Here is a 27,434-nt window from a genome sequence, read left to right as displayed (position 1 = left end):
ATCTGACAGGACACAGATATGTCTTTTATGCTGTGACTCTGTCCCTCTAGAACATCCTCCACTCCTCACCCAAGATTCCCACTGCCAAGATGAGATAAGCCCCAATACTCTTAATCTTTCAGGATGCCTTGAAATTGTATTGTTTCCAGAGTTTAGGGAGCCTTAGAGATCAATTGGGTACCTGTGCAGTAGAGATAGTGTATTTTGATTGATGCTCTTTTCCAACAAATTTGCTCTTTAGGTCTTTAACCACTCTGACATTATTTTAACTCTGCTAACCAGAATTATGTTTAGTGAAATGGGAAGCTGTATAAAATAAATAAATAATCATCTCCTATTGATATCACTTATGTTCTGCTATGTTCAAATAATATTTTATAGTTTTTTAATCCAGCATTACAGGATGTCACTTTTTAACAATGATGTTTTATGTTTACAGGCTTTGTAAATCATGTCACTATAAAGAATTAATGAATATCAAGTTCTGTCTTGTCATGCTCTACCATCAAAAGTAACTGCATTTCTTCCTGATAATATCATTAAATGCTAAAATACTAACAGCCTTCTGACACTAATATTTATCCAAGGAATCAGATTATTCAGAAAAATATTTAAAGTGACTGGCTGCCTCAAACTCCTTAAGGAAATTTGTTTGCTTTCATGTACTTCTAATTTTCTATATTAGAGAAGTAATAGGCCATTATTTTCATTTGAAGGAACAAATAAAATTGTATTGGATGTGCATTATTTCACAGATACCCATGTTTCCCCAAAAGTAAGATTCAGTCTTATTTTCTGTTGGGCTCTATGGTTTATTTTCAGGGGGTGTCTTGTTTTTCCCCCATGTATGGAAGGCTCACTTCTGTTTGTTAGGACAGGAAACTGTGCAGCATGAGAATGCTTTTGCCTAAAAGTGGAGATGGAGCTGCCCCATGTGCTCTGCACCAGCTTACCTCAGGGTCCCTGCAGTCAGGCTACACAAGCCCGGACATCTGCAAGACACTGTTTGGCCACTGGCCCACTTCTTCTGCTTGCTTGTGGCCACAACAGTGCAGGAGCCTGAGTGATTCACTAGTGCTGTGGACAAGAGGCAGTTGTTGGGGCATGGATGGCCTGGTTGTGGGGGTCCTGAGGTAAGCTGGTGTTGGGGTGCATGGGGCAGCTGCACCTCCCCCCTTTCTTTATGTTGGTGGCACCACAAACAACCGGAAAGAGTGGTTGAGTGGGCAGCTGCTCAGGCACTTAAGTAGGGCTTATTTTGTGGTAAGGTTTATGCTAGCCCTTATTTTCAGAATGGGTCTTATTTTGGGGGAAATAGGGTATGTGTAGCAGAATGATATTTCTTTAAAGTATGTGTTCAGCCCTCAATTCTGTGGATTCTGATCTCTAAAAATTTACATTCTGTTAAAATGGAAAGCACAAGATCATTGAACATTGAACATTGTTCTTTTGGGCTCAGAGGTCTTTTAACCAGATAGATTCAGTGCTGCTTAGCATCTTTGATCTTCACTAGTGCATTAGTACTGTAGCCTCATGCTTCCACTATTGGCATCATTGATTGTCTAGCTTCTGTATTGGTATTGGCATGCCTTGGATACTTGTAACATCCATTTGCTGGCGTCATTGATTGTCTAGCTTCTGTATTGGTATTGGCATGCCTTGGATACTTGTAACATCCATTTGCTGTATCATGAATATTAAATGTTCAATAAATTCATATAAAAAAGTTAAAGGAACTGAAATGGGTATATATGAAGACAGGTTTAAAAGTTATATTCCTTTCTTACATTTTGTTGGAAATAATTATGCAGCATATTCTATTTCAGGAATCTATATTTTAGGGAAATATAAAAATATCACTGGCTTAAAAGGCAAAAGTGTTTATTTGTTTAAAAGTGATGCCTTATTTTTCTTCCCCTATAGATTTTACTTTCTAAAAAAATTCACCAATGTTGAATTTATCACTTAACTATGTTTTGAAATTCATTGATGTCACCCAAGTTCCTCCATAAGACAAATGAATAACTTAAAGCTAAATTAAAAAGAAAAAATCCAATATTTCAATGCTGAATTGGTTTTACTTAAGTAGAAAGATCTCATCTCCCAGTTCCCCAGAAACAACTATCCTTCCCCTAAGCTGATTGCAATAGCACTTAGATGTATATACTGTTCCATAGTGATTTCCAGCATTCTCTGTGTGATTTGCAATGTCAGTATATGGCTCTCAACAATCTGTATCCTCATTTGATCAACCTCAAGGATAAAAGGCTGAATCAACCTTGATCCCTGTCAGGATTAAACTCCAGACTGTAGGCAGAGTTAGCTTGCAATATTGCATTCTAACCTCTGCACTATCAGGCTTCTTCATTGATCTCTCTCATTGACCAACAGGGGTAAGAATATACTCACTACCTCCATCCAACTGATACTCTATCTGAACTGCATGCAACCATTCACTTTCAAAGGTTTACTCATTCTAGAAAAAAAGCTTTCCAGTCACCATGGGGCACTGTCCTCCTATTCCACTGGTGCTCACTATCCAGTCCTCCACTGAACTTCCAGCATCATCTTCTTGGGATTGTTCCCAGGCCTCTCCTAGGGGCCACTGGGCTCCCTCTACAGTCTTGAGCCCCAGTTCCATTAGCTCTTGGCCTCTGTAGTTACCACCACCATGAACCATCCTGGTCTGACATCTACCCCTCAGTTCTTACTCTCCTCTGTTCACCAGTCCTGCATCTTTATCTGATGCTCTGGACCACTTTTGCATTTGGATTTGGATTTTTTTTGTCATTCTATTGGCCCTATGCATTGTCAGGCATTCTATTGGCCCTATGCATTGTCAAATGCATATTAGGCATTTGACGAGGGAGAGTGATCTCACATGTTATTCTTCAATATTGAGGGGAGATTAGTAGGGATCTCACACTAGGCATCCATTCCTGTCCAGCATCATGGTTTTGTATCTATAAAAGTGTCTATTAAAATAGTTGAAGAATCCTGTGAAGTGGAATAAAAAAGCATTGAAGAGAAATCAAATCCTACAATAATAAATGAGTTAATTATTAAGTTTGTTGAAAGTAAAAAAAAAGAACACACACACACACACACACACACACACACACACACTAGAACAAGACTATTTCAGTATTTCATTGTAGCAACTCAAAAAATATGAGCATTTCAACAAATTAATCTAAATTATTGTTTTATCTATAGATAATTTATTAATAGAGTATTAGTTTATTGCTTTATTGAATAAGCTACAATTAGCAAATTCATAGAAAGTGCTAAGATATAAGTAATGGTTTATCAAACATAATTTCTAGTTCAAATAGTACAGTAAGCCATATCCAATCAAAGCGCATCACCGCTGTAGGTCATGTGGGAACATAATCTTCTGAACTTAGCAAATACCTTTAAACTATATTTTGGAATTGCACCAAACATAGAAAACACTATCGGTTGTTTGTTTGCTTCCATATTTTATTTCATTACTATTATTTTCTGTTGGCAAACAAGAATAGCAGCCCATTCTTTCCCTTGAAGATAACTAATAACGCTTCCATCTCCGACCACACTGTCTCTGTCTTTCTCTCTGTTTGTATGTTACCAAATTGCTGTGATGAGAATAGTGATAGAATGATATAAAAAATAAAGATCATTAGGAGGTTTACCTTAAGAAAGAAAAAATATGTAATTTCTTAAATGAAAATCTTTCAAGTGAAAAGTATTGTTCAAGCTTCAGTTTCTTTCAAAATGTCCTGTGAATTTAATAAACTTTCCAATCCTAAACCATAGTCACTTGGAATAGGCAAACTTATATTTAATATAATAAATTATATTATCTCATGTGATTTTCTTTCTCTACCTCTCCCAAATTTCCCTTTTTCCCTTTTTAAAAATAATGATTGATTACTTCAAGGCCTTTTAAATACTTTCTGTAAGAAGAATGGTCATAGGAGAAGAATGAAGGGAAAAATTATTCGGTTTAAGATTTTGGAATTAATTACCAGATGGAATTAATATTATAGTTGGAGAAAATTATATTGCAAAAAGGGAACTTCATAACTTGGAACAATCCCTTATATTCAAAAAATACCAACTCTTGTAGTCTTTAGGAAGATGGCTATAGTTACTAGTGTTCCTATCATATAATATTCTTAATTTAAACAAGGATTTGTTTCTGCTTGCATTATTTTGTTTACCGTATTTTTCGGAGTGTAAAATGCACCTTTTTCCCTCAAAAAAAAAGGGTGTGTTTATTTTATTTTATTTATTTATTTATTATTCGTATTTATAGACCGCCCCCTCTCCCGAAAGGGACTCGGGGCGGTGTACAGTCACTAAAATGCGTTATAAAATACATACATAAAACAGTTAAATAATTAAATACGTAGGTGGAGGAGGTTGCAAGACTGTATATAGAATAATAAATATAGTACATTAAAAACTCTAATAACCCAAGAGTTAAAATATTACCCAAAATTAACCATTAAAATATATCCATCGGGAGGTAAAAACTAAGAATGTGCCAGGCCAGCTAATCGAAACAGGTGAGTCTTTAATTTTTGACGGAAGGAACGGAAGTCAGTGGTAGTTCTAATGTCGGGGGGAGGTCATTCCAGAGGGTTGGGCCCATCACAGAGAAGGTCCTACACCTAGGCGTCGCCTGATGGCACTGCCTAGTGGACGGCACCAGTAGTAGTCCCTCCCTGTGAGAGCGGATTGGTCGTAGGGATGTGTGCTGGAGGATACGATCCCGCAGGTAACTGGGTCCTGTGCCATGGAGCGCTTTAAAGATGGTAATCAATACCTTGAAACGCACCCGAAAAACCACAGGTAGCCAGTGCAGCTCGCGCAGGAGAGGTGTCACATGGGAGTATCTTGAGCTCCCCATAATCACCCGCGCAGCTGCGTTCTGAACTAGCTGTAGTCTTCGGATGCATCCCAAGGGAAGCCCCATGTAGAGGGCATTGCAGTAGTCCAGGCGAGACGTCACCAGCGCATGAGTGACCGTGCGTAGGGCATCCCGGTCCAGTAGGGGGCGCAATTGACGCACCAGGCGAACCTGGTGGAACGCCCCCCTTGCCACGGCTGCCACATGGTCATCCATAGACAGCCGGGCATCTAGGAGGACGCTCAAATTGTGTGCCCGCTCCACAGGGGGGAGTTGTTCATCCCCTATGGCCAGCGATGGAGTTAGCTGGCTGAACCGGGGTGCCGGTAGCCACAGCCACTCAGTCTTGGAGGGGTTGAGTTTGAGTCTGTTGTCCCCCATCCAGACCCCGATGGCTTCCAAACACCGGGACATCACTTCGACAGCCTCGTTGGGGTGGTTTGGGGTTGAGATGTACAGCTGCGTATCATCAGCATACAGATGGTATTCAACCCCAAAACCACGGTTGATCTCCCCCAGCGGCTTCACATATGCGTTGAACAGGAGGGGCGAGAGGACCGACCCCTGCGGCACCCCACAAGAGAATGGCCTCAGGGTCGACCTCTGCCCCCCTGTCAACACACATTGCGCCGGTCAGAGAGGTAGGAGCCGAACCACCGTAGAACGGTGCCTCCGACTCCCATCCCCCCCAGCCGGCGCAATAGGATACCATGGTCGATGGTATCAAAAGCCGCTGAGAGGTCTAATAGGACCAGGATAGAGGAACAACCTCTATCTCTGGCCCTCCAGAGATCATCAACCAACGCGACCAAGGCTGTCTCTGTGCTGTGCCCGGGTCGGAAACCGGACTGGCGTGAGTCTAGATATTCGGATTCGTCGAGGTGTCGCGGAAATTGCTGCGCCACCACATTCTCAACAACCTTCGCCAAAAAGGGAAGGTTGGAGACTGGACGGTAATTAGCTAGTTCCGTTGGGTCCAGTGAAGGCTTCTTGAGCAGAGGCCTCACCATCGCCTCTTTCAAGGCAGTTGGCAAGGATCCCTCACCCAACGAAGCGTTCACCAGGCCCAGAAGCCAGCCTCGTGTCGTCTCCCAGGATGCCAGTACCAGCCAGGAGGGACACGGGTCCATTGAACATGTGGTGGGTCGCAGCCGTCCACGTAACCTGTCCAAATCCTCGGGGGCAACAGAGTCAAACTCCTCCCAGAGTGGTCTCACAAGACTCGCTGTTGACGGCTCGTCCGGTCCACTGAAGGGGGCCCATCCGCTCCGGATCTGAGCGACTTTGTCCTGCAGATATTCCCCAAACTCCTCTGCTCTTCCCTGCAGGGGTGCCCCCCGCGTCCTCTGTGATAGGAGGGAGCGGGTCACCCGAAACAGGGCGGCAGGGCGGTTATCGGCGGACGCAATAAGGGCGGCACAATGTCTACGTTTGGCCGCCCTTAATGCCACAAGGTAAGTCCGCAAGTCGGCTCTTACCTGTGCTCGATCAGATTCGGAGCGTGAGGACCTCCACCTGCTCTCTAGACGTCTCCTGTGGCGTTTCATCACCCTCAGCTCCTCGGTAAACCAAGGAGCCCGGGTGGATCGCTGCCGCAGGAGACGTCGCAAAGGCGCAACCCGGTCCAAGGCCCCAGCCGCCGCCCTATTCCAGGCGGCCGCTAGGTCCTCCGACCGGTAGCGGGTCAGGGCTATAGGTATTGGCCCAAGCTCCGTCTGGAATCTATCCGGTTCCATCAGGTGCCTGGGGCGGTACCAGCTTAGACAGTCTGGTTCCACCTCCTCGCGGTGGGAGGTAGCGCCAGGGAAGTTCAGCCAGAGAGATGAGTGATCAGACCATGACAGGGGCGTGATGACTAAATCCCCCATTCCCAGATCACTCGTCCACTGCTCAGATACGAAAACAAGGTCCAGTGTGTGACCACCTTCGTGAGGGGGCCCTGAACTAATTGGGTCAGGTCCATGGCCGTCATGGAAGCCATGAACTCTCAAGCCACCTCAGAAGCCTCTCCCGTCGACGGCAAGTTGAAGTCCCCCATAACCAGAAGCTTGGGGGTCTCAACTGCCATTTCCGAGATCAGCTCGAGGAGCTCGGGCAGGGCTGCTGATGCATAGCGAGGAGCCAAGTATACAATCAGCAAGCCCCACTGCCTCCCTGGGCCCCATTTCACACCAAGGGACTCACACCCGGGTATCTGAGGAACAGTGAACTCTCTCGGCTCCAAACATTCCCGAATAACTACCGCCACCCCACCACCCTTGTGTGCATCTTATACACTGAGAATAGCATTTTTTTGCCTCCTGAAACCCCATCCTCTTTGCAAAATGGCCGTGCATAGCCTTTAGGAGGCTTCCAGAGTGCTCCTGGGGGCTGGGAGGGCAAAAATGAGTGAAAAATGGGCCATTTTTATTTCCCCCCCCCACAGCCTCTAGAAGCACTCTATAAGCCTCCAAAAGGCTATGCATGCCCTTTTTTTTGACCAAAATGGACCTATTTTACTGAAAAATGGGCCATTTTTTGCTCATTGGGGGGGCACGACCCAGAAGCAGTCTACAAGCCTCCTAAAAACTTTTCATGCCCTTTTTCTGAAAAAGAGGGCCCGTTTTTGTAAAAAAAAATGGCCTGTTTTTGGGAGGTCTGCAGAGTACAAAAACTTTTTTTTTAATTTTGCTCTTCGAAATCTTGGTATGTTTTATACTCCGGTGTGTGTCTTATACTCTGAAAAATATGGTACTTTGTTCAACCATTTATAATTTTCTTTTATTTTTTTGTATTTTACAAATTATTTTAGGATTTATTTAAAATTTTCTAATGTAACTAACAAAATAAAATATAGCTATATATAATAAAAAAGTATTATATAATAATTATATATCTAATATTCCACTAACATATATCATTATAACATAGCTCCAAAATTAATATAAATTAGACAACAGCAACAATAAGGAGGAATGCCTAGAAATCTGGATGAAAACTGTCCAGCTTGATTAGGTTCAGTAATGGTCCTCTGTAGAGAAGTCCTCCCTCCTTCAAGGGGCTCCCAGACCTCCCAGAGGAGGCGGTCTAGAAATTTAATAAATTATTATTATTATTATTATTATTATTATTATTATTATTATTATTATTATTATTTTCTACAAGCTCAAAATCTACCCTATGTCTTGTAACACATAGCCCCCACCAGTCCCAGAGATTCTGTATTAAAGCTGGAATCCAAAATAGAGTGAATATTAGCAACTTTGGTGATCAGATGTGTAGCATATTTCTCACAGGAACTCTTAGATAAACTTTGATATTACTCTCCCAGTGGTGGGTTCCTAACCAGTTTTCCACTGGTTTGCTGCACGTGCATGCACACACAATTGAAAAAAAATTACTCAGAAAAAAGGAAAACAGCTGAGGAGCAGCAATTCAAGCTGCCGCCCCAGATCACATGGGCTTCAGAAACTAGAATAAAGGTAAGTATAATCCAAGGGTGGGTGGGTGGGTAGGCCCACTTTTTTTCAAAAAGCAGATAACCAGTTTGCTCTCTGTATGAGGGCAGCACTACCCTCTGTATGAGGGCAGCACTACTGGTTCCAGGGAAAACCCTGGAACCCACCACTGTACTCTCCCCAAGAAGAAAGTCAGTCAAGACAGGGTGCCTTAAGAGTGGAGAAATAGTTATGTTTTTCCACTCTTACCACCACAAGACATACCCTAATATCAGTTCTAGCTCGTGCCCACTGATTTTTGCTTTTTGCCTTCTGCCAGCAGTGCTCTAGGTGTCTCTTATCCCATTTAAGTTCCCTCAATGTGTAGCACAGGGAATATTGGGAACCCTGGGTACAATCTAATCTAAAGTCACTGCGACTTTGGTAGTCCACCAGGGCTTAAATTGGAAAGAATAACAGATTTTCTGGAATAACCTCATACTCTCTCTGTAATCCAATCAGGTCCAGTTATCACCGGGGATAGGCTGTTCTAAACCTGAAGGAGGTATTACAGAAGAATTTGAGGTCTACCAGTGAGAGGACTGACCCCGAGAAGGGAAAAATCCATATTTCCTCAAAATCTAGACCATGCCACCATTTCCTTGAAAGAAAAAATCAGATCTGATATATTACCAATGAGTTGGCTCCAAGACAATTAGGATGTCAAGCCTGCAAGCCATCTTTTTGTTTGGACTTCAGGCCTGCCGCATTGTCTAATATTCTGCTATGCATTTTCTATTCTGGGAAAATGGGAGGGGGAGTTATATGGAGTTGTGTGATATTTAGCCATAACAAAATTCTTTCTAGAAAGCCAAGGTCATCCCTTCCATGTGGGGGATAAAGTTTTCTTGTCTACTAACTATATAAGATTAAGGATGCCTAGCAAGAAATTAGGGCCAAAGTTTATAGGTCCCTTCCCAATAGTCAAAATAATTAACCCAGTAATGGTTCAACTCAGCCTACCTAGAATCCTAGGGAAGATAAACACAATTTTTCATTGTCGCTTGCTGAAACCTGTGATTGGGTCTAATTTAAGACTGTAGACCCAACCACACCCTCCTCTGGTGGTAATACAGGGAGAAACTCACTACGAAGTGAAAACAAATTAGACTCCAGATTGTATAGAGATCATTTACAATATTTAGTACATTGGAAGGGGTACTTTTTGTTTGAAGCTACATGGGTAAAAAGTTGGAATGTGAAAGCTGACAAATTAGTAAAATAATTTCATGATAAATTTCCTGATAAGACAAAGGATCCACCCCCACGGGGGGGGGGGAAGAGATGGTTAGTTGTGCTTATGTTAACCCACTACATTATTATCTTTACAGGGCACATTTTTCTGCGGGGTGGCTGCCTATCAGGTCTGCAAGTCATCTTTTCTTTTGAACCTCAGGCCTGCCATATTATCTATTATTCTGCTATGCATTTTCTATTGTGGGAAAATGGGAGGGGGATTATACAGAGTTGTGTGATATGTAGCCATAACAAAAATCTTTCTAGAAAGCCAAGGTCTTCCTTTGTCTCTGCACCTGACCAGAACTGGATGGGTTAAAGCTGCCAACATGGCAGTGAAAGATTGGACCATGTGTTGGACTTGTGGGTGTGGGGGCAAGATCTTGAACTTTCAACTGGGTGGGAAAACCAGGAAGGCTTAAGTTTCTGGCTTTCTCAGGTGTACCAACATGGCTCTGTTAATAAATTGAAACGGTGGACAAAGAATCTTTTGGCTCGGACTCTGGTTTACTTTTGGATGCTATTTGGAACTCTGACATAGGGTCAGGTCCATAGCTTCTACAGTTGCCATGAACTATCTCCCACTCAACTCCAATTGAAGGCAGTTTAAAGTCCCCTGGGACGATGAACCCAGGGAACTCCACTACCAACCCAGCCATAAAGACAGTGAGTTTAAGACGGGTACTGTTACACAGAAGGGGAGCTGGTACTAAAGCAACAATCCCCCTACCACTTCTTTGTGCCCAATTTAAGAAACAGACTCTCGCAACCTACAATATGAGAGTCCAGGCCTTTAAATGACTCTCAATTATCTCAGATGATCACTTCCACCCCTCTTCCCTTCCCAGGAATCACACATTTCTGTTCCAGCCAGTTCTCAGTAATGCATGCTATATCAACCTTTTCCTCAACAATTAAATTGTGAGTTATTTGTTGCTGATTGGCCTAGCATTCATCAGCAGTATCCCAAAGCCCAGACCTTGAAAGCCATCCAATTGAAACTGGAAGAGACCAGAGGAACAATGTACTTGTGGCTTGGTCCCAGTGTGCAGGACTTCTCCCTTTTCCTGCTGTATTTTCCTGCACTAATCATTGCTAATCTTTTACTGCCTACTTCTATCCCTTCACAGCCCTCCCTCATCCCTGTTCATAGAAGTTCATTTTACAATCTGTGTCTTCTATTCCATCACACAATCCTCATTTGGACTGCAAATGAGGTGTTTCTGCAAAATTGACTGATTGGTTTTATCTATTTACCATCCATCTTGTTCCTGCAACTCTGATCAGTTACAATAAAACTATTATCAGTTTAATTAAAGAATTACAAAAATTTAAACAGTAAGTCAATAAGTACATTAAAATAAATTTAAAAAAAAGAAAAAGCTAAGATGGCAGGTGCTATAATATAAAGTGGAATGGGAAATCTTCAAATCCAGTAATCACTTCCAGAATAATATAGCCCTATCAGAGCTTTAGACCAGTTGATAGACCCAGGTTTTAAGGCCTTTATGAAACTATGCAGATTTATCTGGGGAGAAGGATATGATGTTCCACATTGCATTCCACGTGACATTCCCATGCAGTTATTTAATTCAGATGGTAAACAGAAGGGGAGAGCAGAAACCAAATAAATTTCAACAAGCAGAACGCACAAGTTTCCATAAGGGTAAGAAAAAAAAATCAAAGAGATGAGGATAAATGGGGTAAGGAAAACCAGGCTAATTAACATTTTGTGTGTAAAATATGTGATGGACTTAGGTTGTCACAAACGTAACACCTACAGCACACAATAAGATATAAATGAAGAAAGGGGAAAAATCCTACATTGACAGAAAAATAGTGTCACAAATAAGGCAACATTCTCTATTTTGAATTGATGAAGCTATACCTAGATTATTGTCTGTAGCTCTGTGTGCTATGTTTTAAGATACTGATAATATTGACCCTATAGTAAATAAATAAAAGGACTGTAAGGAGAAATGCAGGATTAAGAATAAGAGATTTTAAAGATATTTAGTTATAAAAAGAGAAGTTGAATGGAAGGGTGAATTGTGGGAGTTTAAAATGATCATGAAGTGTCTGAAAGGCTACCTTTGCAGGAAAAGAACTAGCATTGTGCAGAAATGTTCAAGAAAAGACAAGAGAAATGGGTTTAAAGTACAAAGGAAGTTGATTTCAAATGCACTTTAAGAAAATAAATCCTGATTATATGTTGTTAGATAATGTTGTTAGATAATGAAATAGAATGTTTTAAGAGATACTGAACTGTCCAAAGGATGTGCTGGAATATTGTAACAATGGATTTTATCTCCTGATCAAGAATTTGGCTAGATTATCAAAATCCATGCCATTCCATTCTATTACTCTTTCATTTTATCCTACCATCTCCTTCTTTTGATGAATGTCATCTATATTTCATTTTCTTTTTTTAAAAAAACCAATTGATTACTATTAACCATACAATTCAAATAAAGTAATTGATATTTTTTTTAAAAAAAATGTGCTTCAAAGGTTCAAATGTTAATACTCTGCAGCATTCTCTTTTCTAAGTAATACCTAACTGATTAGAGAAGCAACATTATCCCTTAATAGGCAGATATTGTAAATGTATGGCAGAAAGAAACTTTCTTTAAAAATATCATTATTCTGTTTCCCCCCCCCCTCTCTCTCTGTGTATGTTTGTGTATGCAAGTTCTTCATCCTTCAAAGGTTTGTCCCCATTATGTCAAAGATCTTCTGGCAGAAAATATTTCTGTCAGGAACATTCTGATTGTTTTCTATTTGATTTAAACCACTGGGGGGGGGAACAGAAGGGTGAGGCTGACTTGAATGACACTATCACATCCTGCAAAGATAACAGGAAGACTGTCTTCAGCTAAAAGAACCTGTGCTTCAGGTAGGCTGCTTACATGCCTCTTTTATTTCATATCCTTATTAATGTTTTCTTATATTTTCTATTAGCAGAATTAATTTGAAATGGATACTTTTACATAACTTTTTTTAAAACAAGTTTTATTGGTTTTTACAATTTTTTTCAGGGAAAAGGGTTAAAAAGGGTATAAATTTTTTGACAGCTACATCGTGCGTGGGAGAGCAGTCTCCCCCAAGTCTCACAACTTTTACAGACAAGAATAGAAATACATCAACATTTGAATAGAAATTAGCAGTTTTAAGTTTAACACTAAGTCATCAGTATATTTCAATCATTTTTGTATCACTTCCATAAAGGTACATTATACAACAATTGCAATAATGTTTCAAGTCACTTTTGTGATCTGAGTCTTTTTTTTTTTAAACAAAGTTTTATTGGTTTTTTTTAACATTTTACAAGGGAAAAAAGTAAAGGAAAGGTTACAAATTTTGGCAGTTGCGATGTGCGGTAGGTGCCCCCCCCTCCATACTCATAGTATACATTTGCACAAAATTCATTACTAAATAGTAACATATAGTCAGCATATAAATTCAATTAATAATTTCGATCAATTTATATCAGGTGGATTTTCTTGCTCATTTTTGTGATCTGAGCTTTCTTGGTATTGCCCCATCTCCCCCCGCCGACAGAGCTCCGGCCCCTCCCGTGTCCTGTATGTCTGTTGAAGGATCATCTGGTTTTTCTAGGAGTACTTTGTTTTTTTCCATAAAGGCCTGCGCCTCTATGGGTGTATTAATTCTAACTCTTGTCTCCTCCCAGAATATTAGCATACCTTCAGGCATCAGCCATCTGAACCACACCCCCTTCTGGTATAATTTATTCACTAATTGCGAATAGCTTTTTCTTTTTTCCCTCACTTTCTTGGGGATCTGTTTCAGAATGGTTATCTCCCCATCTTGGTATGTCAAGGCTTGCCCCCTTTGTGCACTCAGAATTTCATCTCTTGTACTTTTTCTGAGAAATTTAATGTGTACCTCCCTGGGTACATTATGTGTTCTAGCGTAAGCTGAGTTCACTCTATAAACCAGATCTATTTCCCACCCCATCTGTTGTTTCTCTTTCTGGATGTATTCAGCCAAAATACTTGTCATGATGTCCCTTATATTTTCATCATCTGCCTCCATCACATTTTGAAATCTAAGGTAAAAGGACATTCTCTCAAATTCTATTTTCATCTGTTGGGTGTCAAGTTCTTTGTTTCCCTTCTGCACCCCTTCCATCCCCTCCCTCATCTCAGCCGTCCCACCCTCCAAAAGATCCAGTCTCTGTGAGTTCTTATTAATTTGGGCCTGGTTCTCTTTAATTTCTTCTTTCATCTCCTTTAGTTGTTTCTTTATTTCCTCTTGTCCCTGTAGGAGTTGCTGGAACATTTGTTGAAACTCCGTCTCTGTAGTTTTAGGTTGCATCAAAGCTGTTATCGTTGATTGTGTACTAGGACTGGAGGTTGCAGATGTTGGGGCAGAGGCAGCAAAGCCAGGCTTTCCAGGAGGTGGTTTTTTAGGTGACATTGTTTATGGAGTAAAGAGTTCAATCAGTATAGAGAATGATCAGTCAGAGAGGCAGAACAGCCAGGAGAGTCCAGGAGACAAAAGGTCCAGGCAGAATAGGATTTTTTTCTAATCACAGCAATAGAGCAAAGTTTTTCACTCCAGGGAGTTCAAAAGAAAGCAATCAACAAGAGATTTGTCTGAGTAGCATGGAGACAAAGACCGGAAGCCTGAAGTTTTAAAGGTGGAGTCAGGTTTCACAGTTCATAAAGACAACGGAAGTGTGCCATCTTGCCCTGCCAGGTTTGGGTTTAGAGGCAAAAACAAAGTTTTCAAAGTTCAAAGTTCCCAAAGTTTCCAGATCATCATTATGTTATGGGATTAAATCCAAAAATTCACTTAGTAAGGGCGTGACATCATTGGTTGGCTCTCCCCCTCCTCCTTCCCCTGGGGCTGAGAGCAGAATTGTTTCAAGCCGCCTGTCTGAGGGGGGGAAATCCCCCTCTCTCCAGCCGCGCCTCTCCAAATCAAGCCGAAAGGAAAAAACTTAAACTGCTGACAGTTTTCTTCAACTTGGTAAGGGGAATGGAGGGGAGTTTATGCCTCACCGGACCGCAGCTGCGTCCTTCTGCTCTCTTTTTCTCCGCACAGCCTCACAGTGAAGACGCCAGAGCGTCTCCCCATCGTGCTCCCCAGTGCCTATCCAGGGATCCCCCGTGGTGCTGCCCCTCTGGCAGGAGCCTCTACGGGGCGTCCTGTGCCCCCCAAGGAGTGGGGGAGCCCACCGGGGAAGCGCGGGGCGAGCAAGACTTGCCCATCGCCATCAGCCGCTGGAATCGGAAGTTGTGATCTGAGTCTTCTAGTTGTTGCATCCTCCCCCCTGTCCATTGACAGAGCCTCAGCCCCTCCCTCCCTCATCTCTTGTGTACCATCCCCCATTTCATCTAGGACAGCATTATGTTTTTTTTAGTGAAAGCCTCTGCCTCCATAACTGTATTAATTCTAATTCTGCTGCCCTCCCAGAAAATCAACATGCCTTCTGGTAATAACCACCTAAACCAGACCCCTTTATTATATAATTTTTTTGCTAAAGAGGAATATTTCTTCCTCTTATCTCTTACTTTCTTTGGAATCTGTTTAAGAATGGTTATTTATTTATCTTTATATTTTAGTGGTCCTCCCCTTTGAGCTCCTAGAACCTCATCTCTTGTAGTCTTTCTAAGAAATTTAACATGAACTTCCTTTGGAACATTGTGTGTTCTTGCATATGCTGAATTAATCCTATAAATCAAGTCTATATCCCACCACAACTGTTGTTTATCTCTATTAATGTATTCTGCTAGTATTGTGGTCATAATCTCCTTAAGATCTTCATTCTCAACTTCTGGCAAGTTTTGGAACCTAAGGAAGAAAGACATCCTTTCAAATTCCATTTTTATCATGTGGTTTTCAAATTCTACATTCCCCCTTTGGATTGTCTTAACCTTGTCCCTCATCCCGACTGCACCCTCCTCCAGTACATCTATTCTCTGTTCATTCCTTGTGGCTTGTTGTTTCGTTTCTCTGAGCTGATCATTTAAGTCTTTCAGTTGTTTTTTTCATTTAGTCCTGTTCCTTTAAGATAGATTGAAGCATCAGGTGAATAGATAAGTCCTTTGTACTCGCTTCAGGGGCTTTAGGTTGTAGAAATGTAGATGTCGGGGCTGATGAAGCCTTGCCAGGCGGTAATTTCTTTGGACACATCATAAACTTCAGAGATAGTTACTAATCTGTGCAAAGAAATGGCATCTGTGGGAGAGCACAGCCGGTAGAGATCATAAGGCAGGCAAATCCAAGGGAGAATAAATCTTCTAATACAGGACTAGATCAAACATGTGAATCAAAATATTCCAAATCCAAGGAGAAAACATATTTAGAAAGGCTCCTGGAGATCTCTGGGGTGGAGACTAGTTCAGAGCTGTAAAATCTTCCAAAGGAGGAATTTCATTCATAAAGACAATGAAGAAGGAGGAAGTGGCCATCTTGGCTCAGCCTTTACAGGTGGTCAGGAAACAACAAGTCCAAAGTTCCCATACATAGTTTAAAGAAGAGTCAGTTCAACCATACTTTCTCTCGCAATTGTGGTCAGAAATTATTTTTCCATTGTTTAGGGGAAGTGAAAGTAAGTTTTTAACTCTCTCTCTCTCTTGTGAGAGGGAGAGATTTTGCAAGTGCCGCTTTTCTGAGGGCGGTGGAAATTCCCCCCCTCCAATCTTAACTCTTCCAAAGGTTGAAACAAAGTTCTAAAAAAAAACTGCAGTTCATCAATTGAGTAAACCAGTTAAAAACTTGGGGAGATTCCCCACTTCACCGCACTTCAGCTGCATCTTTCAAATTGATTGTTTCCTTCCAGGCTCCATTCGACGAAGGCACGTGGTGGCATTCTGCGCACCCCCCACGCTTTCCAGCTCCTGGGGCAAAGCTGGAGACCGCCCATGGCCGCCGCCATTCCAGGGGGTCCCAGCAAGCCGCCCCTATGGCAGGGCGCCCCTCCAAGGCACCCTGTGCTCCCTCTAGACTTAAGGGGAGCCCACTGAAACAGCGAGCGGCGGACGCACGCGTCCATTGCCTTCGGATACCGGAAGTCATCTCTGATACTTTTACATAACTTAACATAAATTTTAAAGAAATTAATATTAATGAAATACACATAATTCAGAAATAGGTTCAAGTTTTACTCCTTCTCTTTCCCTCTCCCTCTCCTTTTCCATCTTCCCACTTACCATTCTAATTCTCATTCCCCTTCCCCTTTCCCGTTCTAGAAATACATTCCCTTAAAAAAATATATAGTAAGCAGTACAATCCATTCATCAAATCTGGAAGAATTGAAAGAAATTCTTACTCCAGGCTCAATCCCTTCACTTATTGTCTAAGAAACAAAAACATAAAAGAAATTCCTCAAGTTCCAGATATTTTCTGTGTCCCTTTAATATAAATATGTCCTTCAATTGTATATGTTGAATGATATTTACTCTGTGTTATACAAATTTCCCTGGTTATTTGAAGGACTGCATCTTTGTGATCACATCTACTACCCATCCCACCAAGCCTTGCAGGAGGGTTATATCAGTTTTATCTGCCAGGATACAAATATGTATTTTCTACTGTGACTCCTGTCTTCTGGAACATCATCCATTCCTCACACAAGATTCACACTGCCAAGGTGAGATAAACCCCAATACTTTTAATCTTTCAGGATGCCTTGAAATTGTCTTGTTTCCAGAAGCTTAGGGAGCCTTAACGAGCCATAGGGAACCTGTGCAGTAGAGATAGAGTTCCTACAAACTGGCCTTTTAGTTTTTAACCACTCTGACATTATTTTAACTCTGCTAACCAGAATTATGTTCAGTGAAATGGGAAGCTGCATAAAATAAATAAATAAAGTTCTCCTATTGATATCACTTATTTTCTGTTATGTTGAAATAATATTTTATTGTTTTCTAATCAATATTACAAGATGTCACTTTTTAACAATGAAGTTTTATGACTGCAGGCTTTGTAAATCATGCCATTATAAAGAATTAATGAATAGCAAGTTCTGTCTTGTCATACTCTGCCATCACAAGTAACTGCATTTCTTCCTGATAATATCATTAAATACCAAAATATTAACATCCTTCTGACACTAATATTTACCCAAGGAATCAGATTATTCAGATAACTATTTCAGGTGGCTGATGACTCCTTAAGGAAATTTATCTGCTTCCATATACTTCCAATTTTCTATGTTAGAGAAGTAATAGGCCATTATTTTCCTTTGTAGAAACAGGCAAAATTGTATTGGATGTGCATTATTTCATGATTCCCTTGTTTACCCAAAAATAAGACTCAGTCTTATTTTCTTTTGGGCTCTAGGGCTTATTTTCAAGGTACGTCTTTTTCCCCATGTATGGAAGGCACACTTTTGCTTGCTGGTGTTGGGGTAGGAAGCTGTGCAGCATGTCAATGCTGCCACCATAAGATGGGGATGTAGCTGTCCCATGTGCTCTGCACTGGCTTGCCTCAGGGTTCCTGCAGTCAGGCCACACAAGCCCTGACAGCTGCAAAACCCTGCATGGCCACTGGCCAATTTCTTCTGCTTTCTTGTGGCCACAACAGAGCAGGAGGCTAAGTTAACCACCGGTGATGTGGACACGAGGTAGTTGTTGGGGTGTGTATGGCCTGGTTGTGGGGGTTCTGGTGGTAAGCTGGTGTGGTGTGTGGGGGGCAATTTCATCTCCCCCCCTTTATTCAAATTGACCTGCTGCTAAAATGCAAAGCACTGAGATCAGAATATTGAACGTTGTTCTTTTGGCCTCAGACGTCTTTTAACCAGATGGACTCAGTGCTGCTTAACATCTTTGATCTTCACTAGTGCATTAGTACTGTGGCCTCATGTTTCCACTATCAACATCATTGATTGTCCAGCTTCTATACTGGTATTGGCATGTCTTGGATACTTGTAACATCTATGTGCTGTATCTTGAATATTAAATTTGCTCAATAAATTTATTTATAAAAAGTTAAAGGAATTGAAATGGATATACATGAAGATACACAAAGGGCTTGAAAGTTAATATTCCTTCTTTCATTTTCTTGGAATTAGTTATGCTGCATGTTCTATTTTAGGAATCTATATTTTAGGGTAATATAAAAATATCACTGTCTTAAAAAGCAAAAGTGTTTATTTGTTTAAAAGTGATGCCTTAATTTTCTTCCCCTATAGATTTTACTTTCTAAAAAAATTCACCAATGTTGAATTTATCACTTAACTATTTTTTGAAATTCATGATGTTACCCAAGTTCCCCTATAAGAGAAATAAATAACTTGAAGCTGAATTAAAAAGAAAAAAATCCAACATTTCAATGCTGAATTGGTACACTTAAGTAGAAAGATCTCTTCTCCCAGTTCCCCAGATACTTTCTTTCCCCTAAACTGATTTCAATAGCACTTAGATGTATATACTGCCCCATAGTGCTTTTTAGCATTTTCTGAGTGGTTTGCATTGTCAGTATACTGCCCTCAACAATCTGTATCATCATTTTATCAACCTCAGAAGGATAGAAGGCTGAGACAGCCTCTATCCCTGTCAGGATTAAACTCCAGATTGTGGGCAGAGTTAGCTTGCAATACTACATTCTAACCTCTGCACTATCAGGCTTCTTCACTGATCTCTCTCACTGAGGAATATACTCACTCCAACTGATACTCCCTTCAGGACTGCTTGCAACTATTTGCCTGCAAATATACAGGTTCACCCATCCTAGAAGCAGACTTTCCAGTCACAATGGGGCACTGTCTTCCTCCTGCACTGGTGCTCACTATTCAGTCCTCTACTAAACCTCCAGCATCATTTTCTTGGGATAGTTCCCAGGACTTCCTAGGGGCCACTGTGTTCCACTTTTAAAAGTAAAAAAAAAAAGGAATATAAAATTTTGCTGACACCAAGTTGGAAAGGAATAATCTTTTATGGTTGTTCCTATTACACATTCTTTTGTTGTAAATATATGATGGAATTAATGGACTAGATCAGGGGTTTTCAACCTTAAACACTTAAAGAGCCTTTTCCCACAGAAAAGAAAACACAGGGAACCTGCGCGGGTGTGCCCACTTGACATCACTCACTAGCACCCAGTCATATGACTACCCTAGCCATGCTTACCCAGCTGTCAATAGGGCAGAGAACCATGGCAAACACATCCGCAGCTACCAAAACTGTAAAGAAAACATCGCCAATGATAACCTTTCCAGCAGGACAGAAGTTAACAACAGACATGCCAAGCAGTGAAAAAGCAGGATCTGCACCAACCCTACAAAGCCCACAAGCCTCATTAAAGATGATTCGGGAATTTAGGATAAAAACACAAGAATCAATAACTTAAAATCATGAGGACATGAAAGGCAATCTAGGTGAAGTGAGAGGCAATCTAGGGGAAGCGAAAGATGATATAAAGAAGTTGGATGATAGAATGGGAAGGATACAGGAAACAATAGCTAAAAATGAGCAGAAGATAAATATGGTGGAAGCTAGGACAGAAAAAGTGAAAAGAAATTGGAAAAAACAGAAGATAGACTGACAGCAGCCAATATAGAGCTGTGGGAGGCAATAGTCCATTTAGAATTAGAACAATCTTCTTTCTATTTAAGATAAAAACACAAGAATCGATAACCAAAAATCATGAGGAAATGAAAGGTGATCTAGGGGAAGTGAAAGATGATATAAAGAAGTTGGATGACAGAATGGGGAAGATACAGGAAACAATAGCCAAAAATGAGAAGAAAATAAAACTGGTAGAAGCAAGGACAGAACAAACTGAAAAGAAATTGGAAGCAACAGAAGAAAGACTGACAGCAGCCAATAGAGAACTGGGGGAGACAATAGTCCATTTAGAATTGTAAATATCCTCTTTCTATTTAAGATTTCAGAATATAGCAGAGACAAAAGATGAGGACCTACCAAAACTCATGAGGATTCTTCTAGCTGACCAATTGCAAATGGACAAAAGTGAACTGAGGAATAATATCAATGAAATCTACAGAGTGCATACTAATTTTGCACAAAGACATAGGTTGCCCCGTGAAATACATATAAGATTTGCAAAAAAAAAAAAAAAACCCTGTCAGAGATGAAATCTACAAAAGGACAGCTGGTCCATAAAGGAAAAGAAGTCATAACCCTCAAACAGATACCAAAGAGAATCAGAGAGCAAAGAAGGAATTACCCATTTCTCTCCACACTGATAAAATATAAAATAATGTTCTGCTGGTTGATACCAGAAGGCATATTAATATCCTGGCAAGATAAGAAAATAAGGATTGACACATAGATAAAGCCCAGGAATTCTATGAACATTACATAGAGGAAGAATCAGACAGCAAAGAGGAACTGGAAACCAAAAACCAAGAAGAGCAGCAGATGGAGGAAAAAGGATCAGACCAAAAAGTGCGAGAGAAGACCGATACAGAAGTTCAGGAAAGAGAAGGAATGAGGACAAGAAACCAAAGGGAAACAAAATCAAGTAGAGGAACAAAGGCGATAAACAAGTAACAGGATGGAGGAAGAAGTGAAATTAATATTGGTCAATATAAATGGACTCAATTCAACTATAAAAAGAAGACAAACAATTTCTAAGTCCAAAAACAAAACATGGATATCACATGCCTACATGAAGTTCATATTATAAAAGGAAATGGTAGTATCCTGGAATCTCCGAAGTTAGGGAAATTACATCTGGCCTTGGCCAAAACAAAGAAAAGAGGAATTGTAATATATATATAAAGGACTGGTTAAAACCTAAACAGGTATATGAAGATGAAGAGGGAAGAATGTTATTAATCGAAGTATCAATAAAATTAAAAAGAGTACTAATTGCAGCCATATATGCACCAAACATGAACCAGAAAGAATACTACAGTAAATTACATAAGTGGATTGCAGAACTGGAACTGGACAACATATGCTTATTAGGGGACTTTAATGCAATGGTAGATCCAAAGAAAGACTATAAAACAGATAATAAAAAACAATTATGAAAGAAGAACACTACCAAATGCATTTTTTGAAATGGCCCAAGAATTAAATCTAGAAGATGTCTGGAGAGAAATCAACCCACAGAAGAGTTAATACACATTCTTTTCAAACCCCCATAATTCATGGTCCAGGATTGACGTGGTGTGGATGGACCTGGAAATGGAGAAGGATGTAGAGGAAGTAGAAATAACACCAAACATGTGGGCGGACCATAACCCATTAACAATCAAATGAAAAGGAGAGGCAAAAAGGAAAAAGAGATGGACCATGAATCAGAGCAATATGAAAGAAAAGAACTATGTTCAATATGTGAAAAAATAATTAGTGTTTTTCCTAAAGGAAAACTGGAATGAACAGACAACCAATCAAAACCTATGGGATACAACAAAAGCCTATGTGCGTGGCATTATGATAGCATACACAGTAAGAAGAAACAAAGATAAAAAGAAACAATATACAGAGCTCCAGGAGAAACTGGAGAAATTGGGATATAAAACCAGAAAGAACCAGGAACTTAAAGAAGAAAAAGAAATAATGAAACAGATTAAATTTAATTGCACAAAAAGAAATGGCCCAGAAAATTAGATCAAATAGACAAAATTATTTCAAAAATTCCAACAAACCGGGGAGATGGCTGGCCTATAAACTAAAAAAAGAAAAAGAAAAGAAATTAATGCAGCAATTAGAGGATGAAGAAGGAGAGATACAACTCCAAAAGGAAGGGGGGAAAATGCATAGCAGTAAAATACTTTCAAACCCTATATAGCTGAGAGAAAATAGAAGAGGAAGATATTAAAAGATACCTACAGAAGAAGATATCCAGGTTCTGCTCAAAATATTAAGGAAAAAAAAGTAGATAAAGATGAGGGAGGGAAGAAGCTTTCATTCCCTTCTGGCCTCTTTCTCTTACCTCCCCTAATTTTTCCTTTCCACTAGGCAAATTATCTTCTGAAAGCAATTTTTTCTCTTGGGACTATTCTGATTACTTTGTCCTTGGTGTAGGGTCATACCACTGAGAACAAAAGAAGGCTACACATGAACTGAATGATTATATTTAGCCAATAAAACAATGCCTGGCACATTCTTGGAAGAATTATTTTTATGACACCTAAACATTAGAATGTCACTTTCAAATTGAGATTCATAGGTATTTCATTATTATTATTATATTTTTACCTTTTCTATCTTGAAAATTATTTAGATTTAAGCTAATAAAATTTTAAAATGTAATATTTTCAATGAAACACATAATTTAAAATTATTGTTTTTAATTGCATGACACATGTGCAAGTTGCAAATAATTGAGGCTATTAATTTTATTTGGAAGAAATATTTACAATAAAAGCAACATAGTCCTGGCTATCAGCTATCAGAATGTGACATGATGTGGATTAAGCTCTATATTTTTTTGTGGAATTAATGCAAATTTTGATGCACCCCATGGAAAGTTAATAATTTTGTAAATGTTTTTTCGTACATTGCAACGAGCTATATAGGAATCTAAATGGACCATAAATTTCCAATCTGCAACATTTGATATTTTACTAATAGATGAAGTTTGAAAAGCCTTCAGAATGGCAGAACACAACAAGGATAAAAGAGTTCATCCTTCTTGGATTTGGGAACAGTAAGAACTTGGACATTATTTTCTTCTTCTTATTTCTAATCATTTATAGTATAACACTATCCGGGAACCTTCTCATAATTATACTGGTTATGATGGAGAAGCATCTTCATACTCCTATGTACTTCTTTCTTTCTAATCTAGCCTGTTTGGAAATCTGCTACACCTCAACAATAATACCTAAAATGCTGGCCACTTTTCTATCTGGAAAGAAAACAATTTCTCTATGGGGCTGCATTTTACAGATGCATTTCTTTTCCACTTTAGGAGCTACTGAATGTTATATTTTGGCAGCAATGTCTTATGATCGTTATCTAGCCATATGTAGACCTTTGCATTATGTCACACTTATGAATGACAAAACATGTATTTTGCTGGTTTTAACATCAGGAATAATAGGATTTCTTCTCATCACTATTTTGACATCTTTGTTGACCCAACTAGTATTCTGTAGTCAATACAAAATTGACCATTTCTTTTGTGATTTCACACCCTTAATACGACTTTCTTGCAGTGACACTTGGGTGATTGAAAGAGTTGCTTTGATAACATCATCTTTAGGAATTATACCTACATTTTTTATAACTGTCTCATCTTATGCTTTTATCATTCGAGCAATTATGAAAATCCAGTCTGTAAATGGCAGACAAAAGGCATTTTCCACGTGTTCTTCCCATCTTACTGTTGTCTCCATTTTCTATGTCTCCTTAATGCTTGTCTACATTATGCCAACAACTGGAAGATTCAAAGATATGAATAAGAGCTTCTCTTTCCTGTATTCCATTTTAACCCCCATGGTCAATCCCTTTATTTATAGTTTGAGAAATAGAGAGATAAAGATAATCATTAGAAATGCTCTGTGCTAAGGAGGTATTTTGGTGGGGATAATTAATTGTGTGTGTATTATTTATACACTAAAGCTTTTGTATGTGTGTGTCTGTGTGTATTTGTGTACTTGTCTTTCAGTCACTCTTGTCTTCTGGTAACTACTGTATATGACTAGAAATAATGGTTTCCCAATTTTTATTACACTTTAACCATACCACAAAAATACCTCTCAATACATATTATATAGCATAGATATCTTTCCAATTATACTGCAGTTATATTCAGTTCTATTAATAAATTACTTTTATTTACAATGAATTGGATCATTTGGGATACATTCTTGCCTTCAGCAATTTAAATTACAAGAATGTGTATCATCTTTCGTTTCATGATGAGAAACTTTCAGGATTCTGGGTTAAGATTCTTTCCTATTCATGTCTGTTTCAAAATTAGTGTAACATTATTCACTGACAAATAGGTACACGTAGAAAAATGTAATTTCTTCTTTCACTAAGAGTCAGAAATATAGGAAACTATGTGTCTGCCCTGTTGAGGTTGAAGTTGAAGCACTTCACACATTAATACAACCCTAACAGGCACTTGATCTATTTTTTTCTACAAAAAGGGTTGTTTCTTGGCTGTCTCTTCTGTAGATAACTTTTGCAGAAAATAAAATAAAAATAAAAAAATGTTGATTTAATTTTTGGGGTTTTTTATAAGGTTTGTAAAATAATTTTTTTTAAAAAAAATATGTTAAATACATATTTTATTTTTGTTGGTGAATCTTTATTTGAATATTAGAGCATCTGAGATTGACATATGAAGTTAAAAACAGTCACATAGGGTCTCTTACCATTATACATATGGTAAAAGGATTTCTTAGAAGTCTCTTTTATTGATTTTGTAAAATTATATACAGAATAGTTCTTGCATGAGCTGGAAAAGATTCAGTATTCATAACTTTAAACTCAGTAAGATTTTTTTTCTTTATGAACTTTCAAGCAGATATCAGTTGAGGCATTATGTACAATATATAAAACATCACAGAAGCAGAATGGATTATCATACTATGTACAAAATTTGCAAATATTAAGAAATGTGTGAATTTGAAAATTCCATTTTTTAAAAATACAACTTCTCATGTTCAATTTGATGAGTCCACAAGATGCAGAAATGACTTTGTCTGCTGAATTAAACTATATAAACTATTGACCCTGAGAGTAACACCTAACTAATTAACCAAGAACAATTATTATAAATGGGGAAAGATGCAGGCAGAAACAACATTGAATAAGATTTAAGTATAATTATAGATAGTCAAGATCTATTAATAAAATAGGGTAGACACATAACAATTGCAGCTTCAGTCAGATTTTTAATAATGTCTTATGTAATTTGTAAACAGAAGGATTGTAAACAAACAGGTTTTTAAGACTTTATGTAGTATAATTGCAAATTTGAGAATTTATTCATTTTTTTCTGATCCATATGAATTTAGACATCTTGGTTTTATTTTTCTTACATAGCAATTGAGGAGTGAACAAGCAAGGCATAACAAAAGGAACCAATAGGTTTGGTAACATATCTGCTCTTTGAATATCACATCCATTAGAAATCAGGAAAAAAGAACCAACAGTGTCAGAGATGGAGTTAAGAAGCTAAAAAATGGAATTAATTCTTGGACATGTGTGAGCTTATCTCATGAGAATCTGGACTATATTTACCTCTGCAGAGAGATATCAAGGAAAATACAACAGAGGTGGAAAATAACAGCTAGCAAATATTTATATTCAATACAAATAGATGAACAATTTATTTTTAGACATACATTTAATATCTTTTAATTTAATGAAACCATTGGGAGATAACACTAGTGATATGGGAGTCATTATCTCCCGTGTTTAATTGTTCAAACCTTAATAGTTATGTTTGTTTAAATAAAATTTAAATGAACGTTTTTCAGTTCTTTATAATGAAAGGATATATCCATACATCATATTGGAATTTAGTATAATAAGACAAAATCAATAGTACAAAATCAAATGAATGTCTGAGTCTTTAAGAGAGGTGATTTTGACAAATTTAGAAACAGCTTGGGAAGGATTCTATAAATGAAATTTTTAAGAGGAAAACAACTCAAGAAGCTTGGGGAACTCAGAGAAATGTAATGATAAAAGTCCAGTCCTCCACAATACTTCTGAAAAGAAAAATAAGAAATCAAAGAAGAAACAAGCATGGTTGCATAAAAAACTTTCTGATAAACTAAAAGACAAAAAGGACAAATATAAAAAATGGAAGATTGGAGACATAACAAAGGCAGAATACCAATTGCAAAGATGAGTTCAGGAAAACTAAGACTCAGAATGAACTAAGATTTTCAACAAATGTCAAAACTAATTTTAAAAGTTTCTTTCAATATTGAAAGAATAATAAAAAAGCCAAGGAAACAATTGGTCTACTAATGGGGGAAGATGGCAAGGAAGTGATGGACAGCAGGAAGAAAGTGGAACTTCATTCTTTACAACTGTCTTCATGCAAAAGAAAAAAAGTAGAACAACCTATCAAAAGTAGTACTGTAAAAGACAGATTAGGAATACAAGTCAAAATAGGCAAGAAAATGGTAAGAAAACACCTATACATTCTAGATGATTCAAATCACCAGGTGCAGATGGCTTACATACAAGGATTCTGAAAGAACTAGCAGACATGATCTCAAAACCACTGAATCATATTTTTTAGAGATCCTGGAGCACCAGAGAATATCTGAGGACTTGAAAAGAACTGACATACTTTCTATCTTTAAAAAAAATTGATCCACTACAGACCTATCACCCTCATATAATACTTTGGAAGATTCTGGAAAACATAATCAAGCAATGTGTGGATACCTAAAGGAAAACACATTATAACCAGAAGCCTACATGGATTTGTCAGAAACATATCATATCAGATTTTGTGTATTCCTGAACAAGGAATCAGGATCTGAGGCAAGAGGCAAGTTAACCAGAAGTGTTTATTGACAACTCTAATGGAACAACTCCGTTTTGACAGCTTTTATATATAACAGCTGTCAAACCGGCAACCAATTAGAACACGTACTCCTCCCGCCAGTACGCCCCATGCGTTTTAACCAATGAGAGTTCAGAAATGTGCTGATCGACAGCTGAGACACAACACTACTCCCCTCCCCCAAAAAGTAAGCCGGCAGCGCAGGATCCTTTCCAAGCGGCATAGACTGAGGCCTGGTGTCTGGGCCGAAACAGGACAAGTTGGAGTTGAAGTAGGGGCTGGCCAACGGTCCTCCTCTGGGGCCCCAGATGAATCAGATGGAACTTCAGATGTTGGAGGTGGGTAGCCTGGCACGGTGTCAGCTGTAATGTCAGGTCTGGTGACTGGGGAAGGTG

The 27,434-nt window shown here is 39.0% G+C and overlaps 1 protein-coding gene across 1 annotated transcript; it reads left to right on the top strand.

Annotated features, from left to right (window-relative positions):
* Nucleotides 1–23,297: 23,297 nt before the first annotated feature.
* Nucleotides 23,298–24,068, top strand: LOC309401493 (olfactory receptor 2AP1-like; the record flags this gene model as incomplete). Its single annotated transcript, XM_081970555.1, has 1 exon — nucleotides 23,298–24,068. One exon carries the CDS (start codon nucleotides 23,298–23,300, stop codon nucleotides 24,066–24,068), a length of 771 nt encoding a protein of 256 aa, XP_081826681.1.
* Nucleotides 24,069–27,434: the final 3,366 nt, after the last annotated feature.

Source organism: Natrix helvetica, assembly GCF_964273705.1.
Source record: "Natrix helvetica genome assembly, chromosome: Z".
Classification (NCBI taxonomy): domain Eukaryota; kingdom Metazoa; phylum Chordata; class Lepidosauria; order Squamata; family Natricidae; genus Natrix; species Natrix helvetica.
Note: the sequence above shows the minus strand (reverse complement) of the source record. Positions and strands in the feature narration are given on the sequence as shown.